This window comes from Coffea arabica, chromosome 7e (genome assembly GCF_036785885.1).
Source record: "Coffea arabica cultivar ET-39 chromosome 7e, Coffea Arabica ET-39 HiFi, whole genome shotgun sequence".
NCBI lineage: Eukaryota > Viridiplantae > Streptophyta > Magnoliopsida > Gentianales > Rubiaceae > Coffea > Coffea arabica.
The window spans coordinates 15200916-15221999 of record NC_092323.1 but is presented as its reverse complement, the minus strand read 5'-3'; the positions used below and the strand labels follow the sequence as shown (position 1 = coordinate 15221999).

The 21084-nt window shown below is 35.3% G+C and overlaps 2 protein-coding genes across 3 annotated transcripts; one reads left to right on the top strand and one right to left on the bottom strand.

Moving 5' to 3' along the window:
• The first annotated feature begins 6219 nt into the window (after positions 1 to 6219).
• On the top strand, positions 6220 to 11166 carry LOC113702393 (putative disease resistance protein RGA3). The gene is made up of 2 exons (XM_027223585.2): positions 6220 to 9832; positions 10591 to 11166. Exon 1 carries the CDS (start codon positions 6364 to 6366, stop codon positions 8428 to 8430), a length of 2067 nt encoding a protein of 688 aa, XP_027079386.1. The 5' UTR covers positions 6220 to 6363; the 3' UTR covers positions 8431 to 9832; positions 10591 to 11166.
• A 2149-nt stretch (positions 11167 to 13315) lies between these two features.
• On the bottom strand, positions 13316 to 17431 carry LOC113700480 (zinc finger BED domain-containing protein DAYSLEEPER-like). Of its 2 annotated transcripts, none has more exons than XR_011818012.1 (6): positions 17192 to 17431; positions 15229 to 16368; positions 14472 to 14591; positions 14210 to 14343; positions 13992 to 14097; positions 13316 to 13593 (listed from the first exon to the last, which is right to left on the bottom strand). XR_011818012.1 is itself a non-coding variant. In XM_072058425.1 (6 exons), exons 2-4 carry the CDS (start codon positions 15243 to 15245, stop codon positions 14237 to 14239), a joined length of 396 nt encoding a protein of 131 aa, XP_071914526.1. In that variant the 5' UTR covers positions 15246 to 16368; positions 17192 to 17431; the 3' UTR covers positions 13316 to 13593; positions 13992 to 14097; positions 14210 to 14236. The 2 variants fall into 2 exon arrangements, 1 of the variants encoding a protein (XP_071914526.1); XM_072058425.1 differs by having other exon boundaries at positions 14472 to 14743.
• Positions 17432 to 21084: the final 3653 nt, after the last annotated feature.

Below are 21084 nucleotides of genomic sequence, written 5' to 3'. Positions count from 1 at the left end.
ATTCATTACTAATTTTTGCATTTTATTTATACGAAAACAAGCATAAAATTGACAGACAAAGTTCACATGCACAATTCATTTTTTTTAAAACCAAGTATAACAAATACTTTTAAAAAATGTACACTCATAAAACTTTGCATCTAATTACTCGGGAAATTCCAAATGCATTTCTAGTTTTAGAAAATTATTACAATGCTGCTTCGTTTTTTTAATCTGATTCTTAACCTTTAAACGGTTCAAATGAAATCGTGTACTACACAATTTTCTTCTTTTAGAAATAGAAGTACATTTTCTTGATCTGCTACAAGGAAGGTGACTGTAATCCCGGATGGCCACTATGAAGAATTTAAATCGGGAGTACCCAATTAATGCTTCAAATATAGTCGTGGAAAATTATTGCTCTGTTTGGATGGGAGTGTTTTTCAAAAATAATAAAAAATTTTAAAAAGTACTCTAAAAGGTAATCTAAAAATTAGTTTAAATTTTTTTAAAATTTTAAAAAATATCTCAAAATATATTCTAGAGACTCATCTACTCTTAAATATCCCAAAATATTTTCTAAAAATATCCCAAAATATAATCTAAAAACTCTGCTACAGCAAAATTTTTCAAAAATATCCCCAAAAACAGTTAATCCAAAGTTTGGAATGTGACAAGTTTAGTAAGAATTTAGTTGACTTTTTATGTTGAGTTGATATCTTTCTTAAATGATTTTGTGTAACTTTGTCGTACAGGTAAATTTTATTCACATATAACAGCTTAATATATAAGAATACTAACTTAATTATTTAGGGAAACACCAAATGTTGTAAAAAATACACAAATCAGAACTATATTAAAGCCCAAAAATACTTCATTGTTCTCTTGGTCTACTGGAAGGAAGAAGATAAGGTTGCCAAATGGCCGGCAAGGAGAAGTGAAAGACAAAGAAGAAAATCCTCCAAAAAATAAATGGGAACCACCCAACGGAGAGATGCACCAAGGACTTAGGCCAGAAAATAGAATTGTTTATCTATTTTGGCTCTTCTAGACATGACGGAACCCTAGCCGACGGCCGATAAAAACAGGCGCTAAATGAATAAACCTAAAAATAGTTGGTCGTCCGTTCAATAAGAATGAGAATATAACTCCTTGATAAATGACAGAACCTCAAGACAACAATTAAGTGGCACCACAGACCTAGGATTGCTTTGCTAAGTTTTTGTCAACTTGTGATTTGAAACTTCTTATTGCTCACTAGCCATATGGATGTCACTAACAAAATTTTCTAATGTAGATGGTTGGATCACCATCAGCCATAGCTTGAAAAAAGATATAATTACTTAATTTTAAACTTTTTATGAATTAGCCCATGTATTCAAATTCAAAATTTTCTTTTTACATATCTGACATGCATCTATACTTACACCAGATTTCGCACATATCATCTATTGCAAGTTGGTATTTTCAAAGGCCTACAAGTGGATAACTCAATAAGGTTTCTAATGGATATAAATCATCCGTGGTGCATACATCCAATAACCAACCCCCACTTGAGGGAGCCGCCTCAATGACTCAAATGTTATAGTTCCATTGAACTTCGACAATTTTAAGTAGAGGCGTCAAAATGGATAATTATGGAGGGTTTGGACGGGTCATAATTGAGTAATAAATATAATTAGATCAACTTATTTATACTCATTTAATAAATAAGTCAAAATGAGTCAGTCTATTTATATCTATTTAAGAAATGGGTATAGATACATATTCAATTACCAATTTATGATTCACTTGAAATTTTATTTATTTTTTCTTATTTTTTGCACGTTGTTTAACAAGAAATAACGACATTTTTTTAATATTAGATTGATAAAAAAATTCAAATTTGTCCACTTAACATCCACTAAAAATTGAATTTAAATGCATATTTATTTTTAAATCGATATAAATTGATGAACCAAATCAACCCACTATCCATCAATTAAATGGGCTTAATTGTATGTTTATTTAGACCCATTTAAAGTTCATTACAGACCCAAGTCCACTTATTAGTAAGCGGGTTTCAACGGATCAATATAATTGGATTGTGGTTAATACCTTTAATTTTGAGTATTTCGGATAAAATAAAATAAAGTTTAACCCTTTAATGGTTTTTGGAAGGGAAAAATAAGGAAGAAATTGTTTATTGCAACTCTCCCTCTGGTCGCATGCCCCAAAAAGGGGGAAAAGAAAAGGCCATGGCTGCTGAAGCAAAAATCTCCCACTTCGTGAATGCCGGCACTTCCATGAATGACAATATGGAGCAATATTGTCAAATTGTGTAGACCTGTAGGGACAGCTATCTTTGTTAAATTATTCGTCAAAGAATTCAGCGGCCGACTTATAATTATCACAAGAATTAATCTCAGCTAAGAAAAACTCTAGAATGAAGCATTCTTTTCTTTTCTTTTTTCGCCTAAGGGTATCCGGGCCTTGAAACTCGAGTAATCCCCCAGGGCCCGGGGAAAGGCGTCCAAGCTGAACTTCGAGCAAGGTACTCCTGAGACTCGAATCGTGATCGATATATCCTGATGAGGGACCGAAACCACTCGATGTACCAGGAGGGGCTAGAATGAAGCATTCGGATTGAGTCAATAAGTAGTGAGGAGATCATAGAGGGAACAGAAGGAGTGGCAGGAGGGGCCACCTGTCCTATTTCCCCCACGGTTGGGGCAAGTAGCAATCGTCCCGAAAGATTGACAGCCGTGTTTTGACCAATATATATTTATATATAAGTCCTAAATTACATCATATTCATCAATTTTAACACCATATTTGAATTTCACATAATTTTATTTTATATTTACAAGTTATTAAAAGTAATTTACATCCCGTAAAAAATGAAGCAAAATCGACTCAAACAGCAATCGTTTGAGTCCCTGATCCTCCACAGTTCTATAAGTTTAGATTTTTATCCCTTAGAAAATTAAAAAATTTTAAAAATATTCTTTACAAGTTTAGATATTTGCCCATGCAAAAATTAAAAATATCATATATTACATACTTGAATGCAAAATATTAAAATTTGCATTGTCAAAGTAAACTTTCTAGTTCCGTTTATGATAGGGAATTAGGGATGACAAAGCCATGAGGGGGCGTGGATATGGATTCAAGTTCAGAGGGTGGCCCCCTAACATAACCAAATAGTCAATTTTTGGATACCCTCTAGACAAAAAATTTTGTGTAAAGCAAGTCAGTTAATTAGCAGAGGCAGCTCTATCCTTAACTATGTTATAATGTTACTCTTTAATTCTTAGACAATTTGCAGAATTTAAGAAGTTACAAGTTAGAACAATCTTATTGTATAATCTGATATAGTGAATGCAACGACAACGAGAAAGTATTTCGTTGTATTTAACTAAGGATGTCAACAAGTTTAATCAAGTCGAACATCCTAGTGTTCAAATTTATTTAATTATTTTAACAAGTTTAAAATTTTAACAAATTTAAAATTTTGTTCAAACTTGGTTTATTTATTTACTAAATCAAGTTTGACCAAGTTTTTTTTTTTTTATCGAGTTTGAATGTTTATCAAACATAAAACGCTGTTTATCTTTGGTCTAATTAGTTGGTGAATCAAATTTGAATGAATTCTTACCAAACCAAATTCAATTCGAGTATCAAATAGTTTGGTTTATCTTTCAGTCCTACTTTCAACTTATGTATATCTCCAATTTGAGGACTAGAATGAAATTTTGTAAGTATTGCTGGGATTATTTCATGACATGATAAAAAATTTCACCAACATAAGGTAGTTTTCTTAAGAAGATTTTTTTTTTGGGTAAACAACAAAAAAACCCTTGTGGTATAGCTATCTTACAGAAAACCCCCTATGATTTCGAATCATATGTGTTGGTATCTCATGATTTGAAGTAATTTGAACATTGACGGAAATCGTTAAAAGAAACGATTTTGAGTGAAATGACAGAAATGCCCATATAATATAAGCGACAAAATAGCCTAAAACAACCGATTTTTGATTCATTAGTTTCATTCACTAATAATATAAACAAAAAACGTCGATTTCTACAAGATTAGAACAAATTTGAAAAAGAATCATGGTTGTTTTATTAAGGTACGAGGGATAAAATAGGTATTTTAGATCAAAATTTGCCTTCAAAAACTATTTTTTGGAAGAACCACGCCCATTTCCAGCGCGTTTACATCACACGCATTGAATTTAACAATTTCCTTTGATTTTTCACTTTACTTCAAACCATGAGGTACCGATGTGTATGAATTGAAATCATAGGGGATTATTCTATAAAATAGCTATACTATAGAGGACTTTTTTGTTGTTTACCCTTTTTTTTTTTAATTTGCTGCACTTAGGACAGCAGATGAGAACAAAAAAGATAAAAAAAAAAAAAAGAAAAAGAAAAAGGTGACCAACTATTATAACCATTAATATTACAACTCACCCCTGAATTGCAACATTTTGCAAAAAAAAAAAAAAAAAAAAAAATTGTGTGTTTAAAGAATGGATGAACGCATTTCAGAATGGATAAGCCGGTGTTTCTTATGTCTAACGGCAAATTACCCCCAACCTTCCTAATTTCTCAATTGTCAAATTTCTCAACAGAACACTTCTCTTCCCTGTGAATGACATGATTAAGAATCTTCAGCTCTATGGGAGTCATATGCTCTGTATGTGTCGGCGTGTTTAGATTAAACAACAATTGTCATGCTTGTGAAGTACTCTGGTGTAATGCATCCTAAACAGAAGCTCTAGGGTTACCCTTTCTATATGAAAAACAAGAGGAGCAGAGAGTGTTTTTATGGCTTTAAATTAGAGACAATGCGTAAGGGAAGGATATTTCTCCAGGGCTTATCCTCATATCTTGAGTTCATGTTGCAGGTTCGTGGATGGAAATTAGTTGACAATTGATTGTTGACAAATAAAATGAACAATTTCCACAGTCGGTTAAATGTCAACTTACAATGCATGACTAGTTTTTTTTTTATCGAAAAAAATATAAGACACACACACCCAACTAATTAAATATAATTGAGGGTTAAAGCTAGGAGGATCTAAGAGGTAATCTAAGGGGACCTACAAAGCTTACCTATCCAACCAATTGATAACTGGAAGGCAAACCCGTGGACCTTAAGTCCAGGTCAAAGAACCCACATCCTAGCGATGTGGGACGGATGCCCATCCCCCAGCAGATCTCACCATGTGAACGGTTGTTTATGAATCTTTTTGCAGGGCATATTAGGTCTTTTAAAATCGATGTATGCCCTCGTTACTTTGGAATTTGGAAGATGACTCAGATTTCCACCTTTCAATAGAAAATGCTGGATTTGAGGGGAACTGAGACCACTTGCACCTTTCTTGGTCAGCTCCATTGGCGTTCCTGATGGTTTGTTGAGCCCGATTGCTTTCAATTGGATTGAAGCAAACTCTTGGTCCTATACTCAACACTAGCTTCTTGTAAGTGATAATATTTGCACGTACTGAAGAGAAATTGGAACATCTCTATTTTGTAGTACCCACCAATATGTTAGAATTTAGAGCTTAAACTACTAAAACAATATTTAGAACTGCAAAAAAAAAAAAAAAAAAAAATAGTTTACTAAGACTTGTATTGAGAGTTGAAAAACGATTTTAGATTTCTCATTAAATATGTCTCTATTAATCGAAAGTGTAAGTAATAAGTCTACACAAATTTTTCGTGACAAACCTCAACACACTATCCAAATCTCTCCTAACAAATCTCAACATAATATTTAGAACAAAAAACAAACTTGAACTAGTCAAAAACAACAAGTGTGGAACAACTCTAAGAACTTGACTTAGTCAATTACTAATTTATTTTAATTTTGTGCTAAAATATCTGTAGAACAGTCACATATCTCAATACAATAAATTCAGTCATTAAATAAACTTCACTTGGATTAAATGAATGAAGTCCTTGTAATCTCATTATTTGAAATATGCATCGTGTATTGTGTATATTATATTTGCAATATTCAGTTGATTGTGTCGTTTAACACCCTTTGTCTGTGCAAGGGCAAAACTTTTCTTTAGTTTTTCACACCCTTTGTGTGGGAATCTCACTCGTACTATTCTAATTATTGTTGTCCTAGCTTTAACATGTGAAGACCCTACCAAAAGCCAAGGAAAAAAAAAACGACAAACAAAAAAATGTACGGCTAGAATATAATTAATAATTCTTTCAGTGAATACTAGGAAATTTCGTTTTGGAAAAAATGAAAGATAAGTAATGGATTCGGTGCTTTGTAACTTTTACCTGTTGAATGTTGACCATCTCTGGCTGCAAAAAGTAGTCCAACTATTCAACCAAAGCATTTTACCTCCATCTGTTAAGAGTTTCCCTGAAGATGGCTGAAGCTGTACTCAGTTTTGTTAGTGTAATCTTGAATAAGATACTTCCGCTTACTGCCGACGAGATCAGCCGGGTATGGGGTGTAAAGAAAGACCTTCAGAAGCTTGCCAAGAAAGTAGAGATGGTGGAAGCTTTGATTTTTGATGCTAAATGCAAGAAATCAACAAGCAAAGCCGTGCAGCTTTGGCTGAAAAGGCTCCAGTCCGTAGCACGTGATGCTGAGATCGTGTTGGATGACTTCGGATATGAAGTTTTGCAGCAGAAGGTTGAGAATCGGAAGCGCGACAAGGTACGCAACTTCTTTTCTTCCTCAAATCCTATTTCCTTTCATCTAGAGATGGCTAACAAGATCAAGAATGTTAGCGCATCTCTAGAGGAAGCTTACAGAGAAGCAAATCAGATAGGGCTTCATCCAGTTCAGCTAACCATGACATCTGCTGATCACAAAGAGGATCGGTCGACTGATCCTTTTATGGATGAGTCGGAAATGATGGGAAGGGAAGTTGAGAAATCTCATGTTGTAAGGATGTTAATTAGCTCAGACTATAAGAAGGATTTACCTGTCATGTCAATAGTTGGTTTGGGTGGCCAGGGAAAAACAACCCTTGCACAGCTGGTGCTAAAAAATGGGAGTGTAGTGAAGCATTTTGATGAAACAATATGGATTTGTGTGTCTGATGATTTCAAAGTGGAAAGGCTGTTGAATGAGATGCTTCAATCCCTCGGGAAAAAGAACGCTGAGACGACAAACAGGGAAGCATTGGTGAGGAGGCTTCAAGAAAATTTGCAAGGAAAAAGTTACTTGCTTGTGCTTGATGATGCTTGGAATGACAATCGAGAGAAATGGGATCGCATGAGGAAATGTTTGCTGGCAATAGGGGGTGCTCTAGGAAGCAAAATATTGGCTACCACACGTAGTGATGAGGTAGCCTCAGCAATGCAAACATCTGGTTTGTATCATCTAGAGATCCTCTCAGATGATTATAGCTGGATGTTGTTTGAAAAACTAGCTTTTGCAGACGGTGGTGCAACCAAGACTCTAGATCTAGTGGACATTGGCAGAAGGATACTGAAAAAGTGTGGTGATGTGCCACTAGCGATCAAAGTGATTGGGGGTCTATTGTACTCTAAAAAGGATGCCTCAGAATGGTTGACGATTGAGAAAAGTGAAATATGGAATAAGTCAAGCAATGTTGCAGATGGAGTCTTTTCTGTCCTGAAGCTGAGTTATGAAAACTTACCTTCATTGTCAATGAAACAATGCTTTGCAAGTTGTTCCATTTTCCTGAAGGACACTGTTATGGAAAAAGAAAGCTTGATACAGATTTGGATGATCCAAGGATTGATTAATGATGCCAAGGGAGGAGGTCATTTGCAAATGGAGGATATAGGCAGTGACTATTTCAACATATTATTTCGGAGTTCTTTGTTGCAAGCCACTTTTGGGAATTCCATTAACAAAACCAAGTTCTGCCGGATGCACGACCTTGTGCATGGTCTTTCATTGCAAGTGTCAAATAACTGTTGCTTAAATACGGAGGATGGCATGGAAGTCAGTCATGATGATGAAGTTATGCATTTGACCATCATTCTGAGTCGAGGGAAGATGCTCAAGAATATCAAAGGGATTCCTCCAAATTGGCAGACGTTTTATCTTGTGGGTGATGGCATGCTCGAAGACATCTCCAAAATGTCTAGACACCTTTGTGTATTAAAAGTAGACTGCACGAATGGTACTCATCTCTCGAATGCAGTAGGTGATATGAAACATTTAAGACATCTTGATATCAGCAAAACTCGTGTCACTGCTCTGTCAGATTCCATCACAAAGCTCTACAATTTGATAACCTTGAAAGTATTTTGCGTGAAGGAGATACCTAAGAAGTTTAGCAATTTAATTAACTTGAGGCATTTCCAGTTTTTATTTCGTGCTGCTTTGGTCCAATCATGTTTGTTCCCTGGAACTGGGCAGTTGTCTAATCTTCAGACATTGCCCTACTTTGTGGTAAGCCAAGCCAAGGGATGTCAACTTGAGGAGTTGGAACACTTGAGCAACCTCTGAGGCGAGTTAGAAATATTTGGACTGGAGAATGTGAGCAGCTTTGAATCAGCAGCAAAAGCAAATTTGTCCAAAAAATAAGACTTTCATGGGATGACACGAAAGAACATTGTGACGACAACAATATCAATAGTGCCATGGAAGGTCTCCAACCTCACCCAAACTTGAAAAGTTTAGGTATTAGGGGTTTCAAAGGTTCAAGGTTTCCATTGTGGATGGTAGCAAAGGATCACTTGATGGTACTTCGGAATCTGGTACACCTCAGGTTGGAGATATTGGGTAAGTGTGAACAAGTACTACCACTGGGGGGACTTGTTTTGTCTCGAGTCCTTAGAGATGGTGTCCTTACACAATGTGAAACGCATTGGGGCTGAATTCTACGGTCTTGAACATCTCGATAGTGCCAGGAGCAGTAGTAGAGAGGCGAAACCAATCAATCTGTTTCCAAAACTATCGCGTTTTGTGTTGGAGGACATGGATAGTCTAGAGGAGTGGTCAAATGCAATGGTTCCCTCGAATTCTTCCTCATCAATTAAAGTATTCCCTAATCTCCAGTACTTGGCAATCGAAAGGCTCCCCAGTTTGGCTGTTTTACCAGATATGGAGAACTTGACATCTCTTGAGGAGTTAGAGATACGAAGATGCGGAATTGTGGCATGTATAAGGAATTTGAATAGCCTTACATCTCTTGAATCCTCATCCTTAGAAAAATGCCCTGCTTTAGATTAGAAGACTGCCCTGCTTTAGATGCTTCTCTAGATATGAAAAACCCCCAATCCCTACATACTCTAAACATCTCAAGATGTGATAAGTTGAATACTTCATTGAGTAATAATCTTGAGAAGTTCACATTGCTCGAGCGGTTGACGATCTTTTCTGACGACCCTGGTTGTTGGGCAAAGGGTCTACAATATCTTGCCAACCTCTGCGAGTTGGAACTCGGTGGCTTCTCTGACAACCTTGATTATTTCCCGTGGCCAGACTCCATCACCAAGAATGATGGTGATTCTGCAAAACAACATTTCTTCTCTCTGGAAAAACTTGAATTGTTTGGATGGCCAAAAATCACGTCTCTTCCAGACCAATTCAGCATCACTCTACCTTGACAGTTCTAGAGATACGGGAGTTTGAGGGGTTGGAAGTTCTTCCAAAGTGGATAGGTAGCCTTCAAAATCTTCGAGAAGTGTGCGTTGGCAATTGCACTAACCTCAAACAATTGCCCTCTGCAGAAGCAATACAACACCTCACCAGTTTAAATCTACTGTATATCGCCGACTGTCCTCTTTTAGCAGAGAGATGCACCAAAGGAAGTGGCGAAAAGTGGCCCAAGATTGCATGTATTCCCCTTATTGATACCGATTGAACAAAGTTTGACTCGTTTCACATTAGGGAAACAAACCGCCCTGTAAGTTAATTTTGCCAATGTTTTATCCTACTTATTCTGTTTTCTCAAGCTGCCTTATTGATACCAGATGTCTGCTGATTGTCTTATTCTGATTCTTGGACACGATTCAGAAAATTTAACATAGATTATAAGTATTAATAAACTTATTTTTTTAAAAATAAAACGATTCATTACATCATCTAAAAAACTTCAATGCACCAGGTTTTTAGTAGTGGACTATGAAAATTTACTTTTTTTTTTTTTTGGGTGAGCCCTGCCATCGAATTGGTAGAATAGACATGAGCATGTTTTTTAAAAGAAAAATTACAAATGATTAGGAATTGAATAAAAATTTTCTTTTCAAGTATCCCAAGTATAGGTATTTTCCCTGAGCCAAAGGAGGCTTTTCCAGTGTTGCAACTGCATTTGATCCTAAACAACTTATCTACTTGACCCTTTGTCATTCATTCTCGACTCTGGGGATTCTTTATTAGAAGCAGTTGCTCACAATTTCAAACAAGGTTGTAGCTAAATGCTTAGAAATACTTTTGTTCTCTGTTATGTAATCAACCTTATTGGCATTTTCGGGCCAACAAAATCTAACATCTCTGACCTGCTCCTTTATGAACAACGCATAATTGAGCTGCAGTCACTTAGCTTGATTTTGTTTTTGGCATTTAATAGCTTGCTAAGCTAATTCTTACACGTTCTACTATTTTCCCTTTCCTGATTCAGCAAATGACTGCCTATTTGTTGAGCTCATGTCTGTTATGCTGCAGGGACAACAACCTTTCCTCACCAAGACCGACCAAAGTATTTCCATGAGGACACCTGAGTTACAGCTTTACAGTGTTATATGCAACCAGACAACTCATTTTACGGTGTTAAGTGTCCTTGAGTGCCCTGTTGTGTTAGATTGAGAATCAGCATCCGTCCAGTTATGAATGACTGAGTGCCTGTGAATCGACGATGGTGCAGCAGAGCTTGCATGCGGTGAGCTGAGGCCAGATGGACATTTTGGGGGATTTTGATGAAACCTGTTCTAACTATGTTGAACAGCATGGTTATTACCTCTTGTAAAATTTCCAAGTCTTGCTTTCAGAACTAGCTATTACCAACTTTATTTATTCTGATTTTGCGAGGAACTTGATAAAGATTGTTGAACAAGTACATGGAGGACCTGTTGTGCACTTGTACTGGGACCAACAGTTATGCAAATGATGAAACTATACAACGGCATGTATATATGCAAACAATAGAATTATATTGAGATCCAATAAGGCTAGCGGATTGTGCATTTGAACAAGAATAATGCTTGAAACAGTTGTTAAGAGAAGATCTTTCATTTGTCAAAATGAACTACTCTGTGGTAATTTACAGACGCATGCCACAGCGCACACACAATGGGCTGAGGACTGCTTTGGATCCCTATTTCTAATTCAGAATGTCTAGTGTAATGATGCCAATGGGCTTCATGTGAGATTCCAAAAGTAGTCGTAAGAAATGAGAAGGTTCTTGATTCCGCTGTAAGGTTCTAATTAGTGTTCATGGATAAAAAAACGACACATTAATATTTAATCAAATGTATGAATGCTATTTAGTTTGGGTGCATGAGAAACTCTCTATCTCTTTGGACAGATTAGTTGCTCATTCAACTCGTGGTGGCTACATGCCGAGTAATAGGTTAATGTGCTTCCAAGGGGTCAGAATCCCATATCAGATTCTTGGTGCTTGGAAACTAAATGAGGTAATTGAGTAGTATATTTCATCCTTCAGACTAATTGGAAATGATGCATAAAGTTAGCAATGAGAAAAGCTTGCTTATGTATTCATAGCCTATGATGTTCAAAAGGTCAAAACGCTATGATTTTCACCCATTGATGAACAAATTTGGGCTGACTCCATTACTTACTTAAAGATTAATCTTTCCTATACTAACAGTGTATATACTGTCAACATTGAATGAATGACAATTATGCAAAATTTGAATTTGAAATTTAATTTTTGTACATATGTCATAGATCTAACGGTAATAGTGTATACACTGTCAGTGTATATAGGATTTAATCTTACTTAAATCTTCACCTGTTGATCATTTTAAGTTTCAAATACCTACTAATTGACATTGTCACCGATTGCTGCAGAGGAGATTGCACACATGCCCATGATTAAAATCAATGACATTATATTTATAACTCTGGACTTTCACTGCTTCCTGTAAGTTTAGATTTCCTCCAGTCTTCTGGGTATTTTTTTTGTTCAAAAAAACAAAGGAAAAAAAAAAAAAACTCTTCCACATAACTCTTTTCTATTTTCATATCCACCAACTCTGATTATCTCTCAAGCATAAAGAAATGCGGAAGTTTGGCTTATATGAGGAATTTGAAGAGCCTTGCATCTCTTCAACACTTTACCCTGACCCAGAGTAACTGCTCTAATTTAGATGCTTCCCTAGATATGGAAAACTCCCAATCTCTACGTTTTCTAGACATCTCAGGATGTGACAAGTTAAATTCTTCATTGAGTAGTATTGAAGATCTTTTATGGCCCTGAGTAACTGCTCTCATATAAGAGGATGGGAATCGCAATGGATCTTCTGTCCCATATTCTGTGTCACTCTCTGTGTTGCTTTTTATTATATTTCTATTTCTTTTACATAAATATCATTTTTTAATTCTTTTTTGTTATCTAAAGATCCAATAACTATTAATTGAATAATATACAAAATTATGAATTGGGACAGAAGATCCGTTGCAGATTGGAACTCAGTGGTTTCAACAAAACAACATCACTGCGTTATGTTTATCTGTCCCTCTGGTGGGGGGGGAAGCCTTGGCTGCCGAAGCAAAAATCCCACTTCGTGAATGCCGGCACTTCCATAAATGACAATATGGAGCAATATTGTCAAATTGCGTAGGCCCGTAGGGACAGCTACCTTTGTTAAATTATTCGTCAAAGAATTCAGCCGCCAGTGGTCATCTCAAACCTGGTGCGGAAGTTTAAGGGTTCAAATTTTACCTCTCACAAAATTTATTAAAATATGTGACGGTCTTTATTGATCAATTTCGATAGAAAAATTCTATCGTTTCAACAAAAAAAAAATTCAGCTGCCGACTTGTAATTATCACAAGTATTAATCTCAGCTAAGAAAAACTCTAGAATGAAGCATTCGGATTGAGTCAATAGGTAGTGAGGCGATCATAGAGGGAACCGGAGGAGTGGCAGGAGGAGCCACCGCCCTATTTCCCCACGGTTGGGCCAAGTAGCAATCGTACCTAGAGGTGGCAATATGGATAAATGGTTCATAATTGGTTTTGACTTACTGGATGGTGGATGAAATTTATCCAATCCATTTAGATCCATTTAATAAATGGATCTAAATGGATGGATCTAAATGGATTATATAAAAACCAATTATCCATTTATAATCCATTTATATATTTTGGTTACTTTTTTTTTTTTTTGTATTACCAAGTAACTATACCCATTCCTGATCCTACCAAGTAAGAATTTCATGAAAATACTAAAGTATTTCCATGTAACTGTCATCTTATATGATCCAAGACAAAGAGGACAATCAAATGAACAATATTGCTGGTTGAACGATGTAATGTACAGGACTTATGCAGCAAGAGCCATTGTCCTTGAAGATTTCCATGCAAGCTCTAGCTTGAACAGCATCCAATCTCTCAACATTCTCAAAGGTAGAACGTCTAGTGACATCATACACGAGTAAAGCACCAACAGCTCCTCTGTAGTAAGCACTGGTAATGGCATGGTACCTGCAGCGGGCAAAGGAAGCATATGAATGCAGAAGTTAAATGCTTTACAATTTATGTATGCAATTCCAACTACTTGTCATAATTCAGAAATGCATTACAGCTCAAGTACTTGATTTCAGCTGTAGTGCATATGAGCTAAATACTCCTTTAACTTCGGCATTAAAAAAAGTTCACAAAAATTAGATTTAAACACAAAAGTTTGCAAGAAATAAAGAACAAACAGAAAAAGTGATTAGAGGATGCTATAAAGAAATGCTAATATGATTAAAATTTCTTGGTAGAGATATGGTCTAAACAAAAGTGCAGAGAAAGTATGCATGCTAAAAAATTACACACAACATGGCCTAGGAAGCATATGATGCTGCCACTGAGAAGTTTGTAGTGCTATAGATCATAACCTTCCCAAAACACAGCTCCTCTTTTAGTCCAGCAAGGGCAGTGAATACTAGTCCCTAAGGAGTGAAAGAAGACACGAACAAAGGGCCCCATCAAGAAGCTGCAAAACTAGAAACCATACCAAATAAGCAACAGCTACGAGTCTACAATCCCATCCAATCATCCATGAAGGCACTCTAATAAAATACTTAATTGCTTCATAAATCAGTAACCATATTACCTTTGAGCAATCCAATAAGTCACATGACTAGATTTCCTCTTCGTAAACCTCCCTATTGGAGCCAAGAAGTTTTGTAACTAATGGAGCAAAATCTGTAATTAATGCAGCTTCTTCCTCGGCATTTTCTTGTGAAACTATATTAATATCATAAAACAGCAAATAAGTCATTTCTAAATAAAGAAAAATAATAATTTAACTACCGTAAATATTATGTGCAGTAAAAGAAATTTTTAACAAAATAAAGAATATATAAAATACTTACATTTTTCACCATATAACCAATCTTTAGTGCATATTAAAGCTTCTACATTCTCTGGCAAGATGGTACTACGATATTTGTTGATAATCCGACCGCCAACGCTGAAAGCGGACTCTGAAGCCACTGTAGTAATAGGAATACTCAAAATGTCTTGTGCCATCAATGAAATCACTGGATATCGATTTCTATTTTCTTTCCAAAATTGAAGAACATCCAAATCTTCTTTTGCTGGAAACCTATTCTCATTTAAATACAAATCCAACTGTGATGTATTCCTGTTCAAATTATAGTGTTCACTTTCATACATGGTAAACTCATCTATTTCATCAACAAGATTAGAAGAAACTCCCTCACTAAAAGATGCTACTTGTGATGAATCTGCCATAACTGAGGGATATAATTGCATATAATCATCAAACATCAAATGCAGTTTCTCACGAATCTCCCTCACACGTGTAGAAAAAGTTCTCGGGTATATCTTTGTCAAACAAAATTCTACCCATTGCAACTTAAAACGTGGATCCAATATCACGGCAAAACTCAAAACAAAACTGTAACACTCCCAATATTTGTTAAATTTATCATGCATTTTCATAGCCATTTGCACAAAATCATCATCTTGACTATGCATTTCTTCACAAATCAACTGCTGAATTTTCCAAACCCCATGAAAATATAAATTAGCAGTAGGATAATGAGATCCAGAAAACAATGTAGTGATATCATAAAACGGTTTTAAAAACAGAGATATGCGATGAACCTTTTTCCACTCTTCATCTGTTGGAAACCATTTATAATTTGGATCAACTAACTGCAATTCTTGAAATGTTCATCGATGCTCCAAAGCAGATTCACACATAAGATATGTTGAATTCCATCTTATTGAAATATCTTGTCGAACTTTCTTTTTACAATTGATAGAGACTCTAGCAATGCATTCAGCAAATTTGACTTTTCTTGCTTCACTTGACCGAACATACTTGACAGATTCCCGTATTTTTTAAAGAGGTTGCTCAACTATTTCTAAACCTGCTTTTACTATCAAGTTTAGAATGTGTGCTCCACAACGCACATGAAAGAATTCTCCATCACACACCAACGGACCAGCAATCTTCAAATGACGCTTCAAAACATTCACCAAAACATCATTATAGGCTGCATTATCCATACTCAATGAGAAAATTTTCTTTTCAATTCCCCATTCTCTGAGTAAATCCATTACCCTTGTTGCCAAAGAGACACCATTATGTGGTGGAGGAATATGACGGAAATTCAATATCCATTTTTGGAGCACCCAATTTTCATCAATATAATGAGCCGTAAGTGCCAAGTAACCATCTGTAGTGGATGAACTCCATAGATCGAATGTCAAACATATTCTACTCTTCACATTCTCTAAGGCATGTTTAAGAGTTTCTTTTTCTCTCGAGTACATTCTCACAACATCTGCTTTGATTGTGTTTCTTGATACAGGTTTTACCTCTTCACATAAGAAGTTATGCAGATCTTGAATGCCCTCATGTTCCACAAATTCAAAAGGGTAATTGTGTTTTATAATAGCAACTGCAATTTTTTCACGATACATATGTTGATCCAAAGGAGCCCCAAAGCTTGTATTCTTCAACTCTCTCCACTTGCAAGATTCAAAATGCTTGAGCATATTAGATGTTCCAGAATTACCTTTTAATAAATATGTTTGTGCACACCATTTACACTTAATTTTTTTCCTTCCATCAGCAGTCACTGCTACAGTATCAAAACCATCCCAAGCAATTGATGTTTGCCTCCTAATTCGCTTGGTTGAACTTTCTCCGTTAGCCTCTCCACTTTCAGGTATAGAATCTGTTGATGAAACTCGCTCAACATTGTGCTCTTCTTCTCCTTCCATTTGAACAAGTACCTAATATTCATTGCACCAAAGAATAGAAAAAAAAATTCAGATCTCATTAAGTGCAAAATGACAGCAAAAAAATACTAGTTAGAGGAAAGGATTAAGATAACATTAAGCATTTAGAAGTCCAGAAATCCCAAGCTTGCAATTTATCATGCATTACTTACTCTAAAAACTAAATTTTGATCAGTTTGCCAGATTTCGATGCATGCAATCATATGTCATGTCTTCTAATTAATGTTAGACATAACAACTCTACCTAAATTTCCTAATGTCCTCATCACAGTAATGAATTCAACTAGGAATAAGGACCTGGGAATTAGTTGTCTGCTATAACATGAATCATTCTAGAGAAAAATATTGTACAGAATCTCATTCCAGGTATCAGTGACTCCAGGGAAGCTCTCGTTGAAGTATCCATTTTATCTTGTAGTGCCAATTGACAAGTCCCTTCCCAACTTAGTTGGGATTTCTGAACCACAAATTCTGTGGTGCCAGGCTTGCACTCTAATCCTCCACAAGGAATCGTTGGGAAAAAGTAATGGGTTTGCTTCAAAGCCAACCGAATCTCACTCGTTTTAGCATTACAACCAAAAGACCTACAACTCCTAGTCGTCACAGCAGCTAGCTACATGCAAATGAAATGCGATAACCCCAATAATTCAAGTTAATTAGCCAGCCCAAAAGCTTTGATTTAACAAATATTGATTGGAAACTCAACAACCTAGAACCAGAAACAGAGACAGACCCGTTCCCTCCTAATTATCAAACAATTTAAGCGCAGACGGAAAACAAAGACGAAGATATTAGCAAGAAAAGGATGAAGATTTACCCCCGATCACTTGCCCGCAAAATTCATCCTCACTCGATCTGGGATCCTGGGTTGGGTAAAATTTTAGGAGGATGCAGACAGAGAGGATGGATTTAGTTAAGTAGTGATTAGAACAGAGGGGAATGGGAGGCGATGGCGGTGGCCGTGAAGGAGGGAACGAAACCGGTGAAAACGAGGGAGCACGGGGACGGCATTTTCACACCCCAACGTTCAATTTTAGGATAGCTCCTTTTTTAGTCATTTGCTGTCCATTTCTTTTATTTGGTTTTTAAGTAAATGGATATATGTGGTTTTTGTGGATAATCCATATAAATCCATTTAATTTAATGGTTTTACTTTGATCATCCATTTAAAACCAATATTATAAATGGATAATCCAAATCCATTTAATTATGGTTTATATGGATGGATAAATGGATTTCAATCCAAATTGCCACCTCTAATCGTACCGAAAGATTGACAGCCATAATTTGGCTATAAATATATATATATATGTCCCAAATTACATCTTGTACATCGATTTTAACACCATATTTGAGGTCTATAAAATTTTATTTTACATTTACAAGTTGTTAAAAGTAAATTACATCCCGTGAAAAATGAAGCAAAATTGGTCCAAATGATTTTTTTGACAACCGTTTGAACCCCCTGATCCTTCACAGTTCTGTAATTTTAGATTTTTGTCCCTTAGAAAATTGAAAATTTTTAAAAATATTCCCTATAAGTTTAGATATTTGCCCATGCAAAAATTAAAAATATCTTATATCACATACTTGAATGCAAATATATTAAGATTTGCATTGTCAAAGTAAACTTTCTAGCTTCGTTTGTGATAGGGAATTAGGGATGACAAAACCACGAGGGGGCGGCGGATATGGATTCAAGTTCAGAGGATGGCCCCCTAACATGACCAAATAGTCAATTTTTGGATACCCTCTAGACAAAAAATTTTGTGTAAAGCAAGCAAGTCACATTTAAGTGGTTTGCTTCAAAAAATCCAGACGGGTGTGTTGTGTACCCGTTTGATCCAGTGGTGATTCAGTCCCCTCCGGATTATCCCTGAACCTCCTTAGGTCCGCCCCTTCCCCCTTCGTGTAGAATAAATTAGGTTATACAACTGTTGTCGTCTCCGAAAAAAAAAGTCAGTTAATTAGCAGAGGCAGCTCAATCCTAAACTATGTCGTAATGTTACTCTTTAATTCTTAGACAATTTGCAAAATTTAAGAAGTGACAAATTAGAACAATCTTACTGTATAATCTGATATACTGAATGCAACGAGAAAGTATTTTGTCAAATTTAACTAGGGATGTAAATAAGTTTAATTAAGTCGAGCATTCTAGTGTTTAAATTTATTTGATTATTGTAACAAATTGAAAATTTTGTACAAACTTAGTTTATTTATTTACTGAATCAAGTTTGACCGAATCTTTTATCAAGTTTGAATGATTATCAAATATAAAATGTTGTTCATCCTTGGTTTAATTAGTTAGTGAATTAAATTTGAATGAATTCTTACCAAATTAAGTTCGATTCGAATATCAAATAGTTTGGTTTATCTTTCAGTCTTACTTTATACTTATGTATATCTCCAATTTGAGGAGTAGAATGAAATTTTGTAAGTATTACTGGCATTATTTCATGACATGATAAAAAATTTCACGAACATAAGGTAGTTTTCTTAAGAAGTTTTTTTTCTTTTAATTTGCTGCACTTAGGACAGCAGATAAGAACACAAAAAAAAAAAAAAAAGGTGACCCACTATTATAACCATTAATATTACAACTCACCCCTGAATTGCAACATTTTTCAAAAAAAAAAAATGTGTTTAAAGAATAGATGAACGCATTTCGGAATGAATAAGCTGGTGTTTCTTATGTCCAACGGAAAAAGTCTCGGGTTCATGGGTTAACCCAAGTAACTTTCGAACTGAAACCATGGGATCAAAATAATTATACTTATAATCCATGGACCCAAAGTTATATTTCACTCCTTTCCACTTCAATTCAATGTGGGACGGATCCTCACATTCATCCCCACTTAAGAATTTTGCATCTTCGCAAAATCGGATCATAATCCAAACTATACACTTAATCATGCATAGAATCTATAGGTGGCTCGTACAGAGTTTAGAGATGACCCTTGGTCAATGTGAAATTTTTTTAGAGATAGCCCCCATTGGACGTTGTACTCAACCCTTATAGCACTTAACTCCTTACACTCCATTGCATGGTCGAACCTATAACTGTACTGGTCCCAACTCATCCGATGCAGAGATGCATGGACCGGTTCAAGTAACTTTTTAATTGAAATCATGGATTCAAAATTGTTAATCCAAATTATTTTTTAATAGTCCATAGCCCCAAGATTATATTTCATTATTTTTCATTTCAAATTTTTGATAGGCTGAAGGTTATTTAGAACTCGTATGAGTCACCTCTAAACTTTGAGTACGATTAAGTGAACAGTTTGGATTGTGACGAGTTTTGCGCGAAAGTAACGTCCTTAAATAAGGATGAATGCATGATCCCACAACTAATTTCACATTGAAAGGGGAAGGAAATATAAATGATATATAAGTTTGAGCTCAGAGGCTACTAAGTAATTTGAATTAACCATTTTGAACCTGTAGTTTTAATCAAAATTTATTTGGACTAACCCATGGACCCAAAGTGTTACTCTAATAAATTACAGTCCAAAATTGTTTATTGAGAATTTTGGTCCTAAACATGTAATCCGGTCTACTTGAGTCGACTTTTAACAAAATATCCGGATTTGGAATAAAACCATCTCTGGATTGTCACAAACGACTTTGGTACAAATTGTGGACAATTTGTACAGATTGGTTTTATTCCACAAACGGAATGGATTCATTGAGGACAATATATTTTGAGGTACAAATTGGTTTTTGACTGCAAAAATTACAAGTACAATAATTGGAGAGCACTGAACTTTGTCAACTCTTTTGCAAAGTAAGTTTTTCAACATTTCTTTTTTTTTTTTTTAGTTCTGGAAAATGAATGCTCAATTCCTCAATAGTCATCATAATTGAACATATCTTCTGTGGTCTTATCCCACAATAAAAAACAATAATAATTGACTTCCTAAGATTCTAATTCCTAAGACCTCATTTTGCTGTCACATTGGGACTGCACTAACTTATGAAAACACCTGGCAAATTTAACAAAGAAAATCCCTCAAATGCTTCTTGGAACTCCATTTCCATAGTTGATATATATGTGTGTATGTGTGGAAAACTAGTTCCCTAGTAGACCCAAAATTTATAGAATTAAAAGGAAAATCTTAAAACAATTTTCTGTACTAAAAGTGGATTACTTGCTTAAATAATTGAACCCCAGATCAGTAAAAGTCCACTATCTACATGTAGAACCCACTGCGCAGGCCAGTGCAGTCAACATTTAATGGAGAACTACGTCTGCGGGCCTTAAGGACTTCACTGTTCTTTTAGTATTCAGTTCATGCATCTTCTTCAAAATTTGCTCCATTTTTTGCAATTTGGCACTTTAACTTTGAAATACCTTCAATGTACTTACTTATATTCTATAAGTTTTTCAAAATATCATCTGTACATGGTCATATCCCACAACACAAAAAATAAACAAACTGAAAAAAATAAGTAAATTACTATCTTTGATTCCAAGTCCTGACAACCTCATGCTGTTTTCGCATTAAAATTGCAGTTTTTGAATATTACTTGATATTGCCAACTTATATGGGCAACTTATTAGTAATTAGGCTCAAAGTTTCTTGAACCTAAAACGGATATTGGAATTTTTTTTATGTACTAAAAGGGGACTACTTGCTTCATGGACCATTTTTATATCAAAGACTTTCTTCAATTTAACTCTACAGACGAAGTTAAAATGAAAAAGAA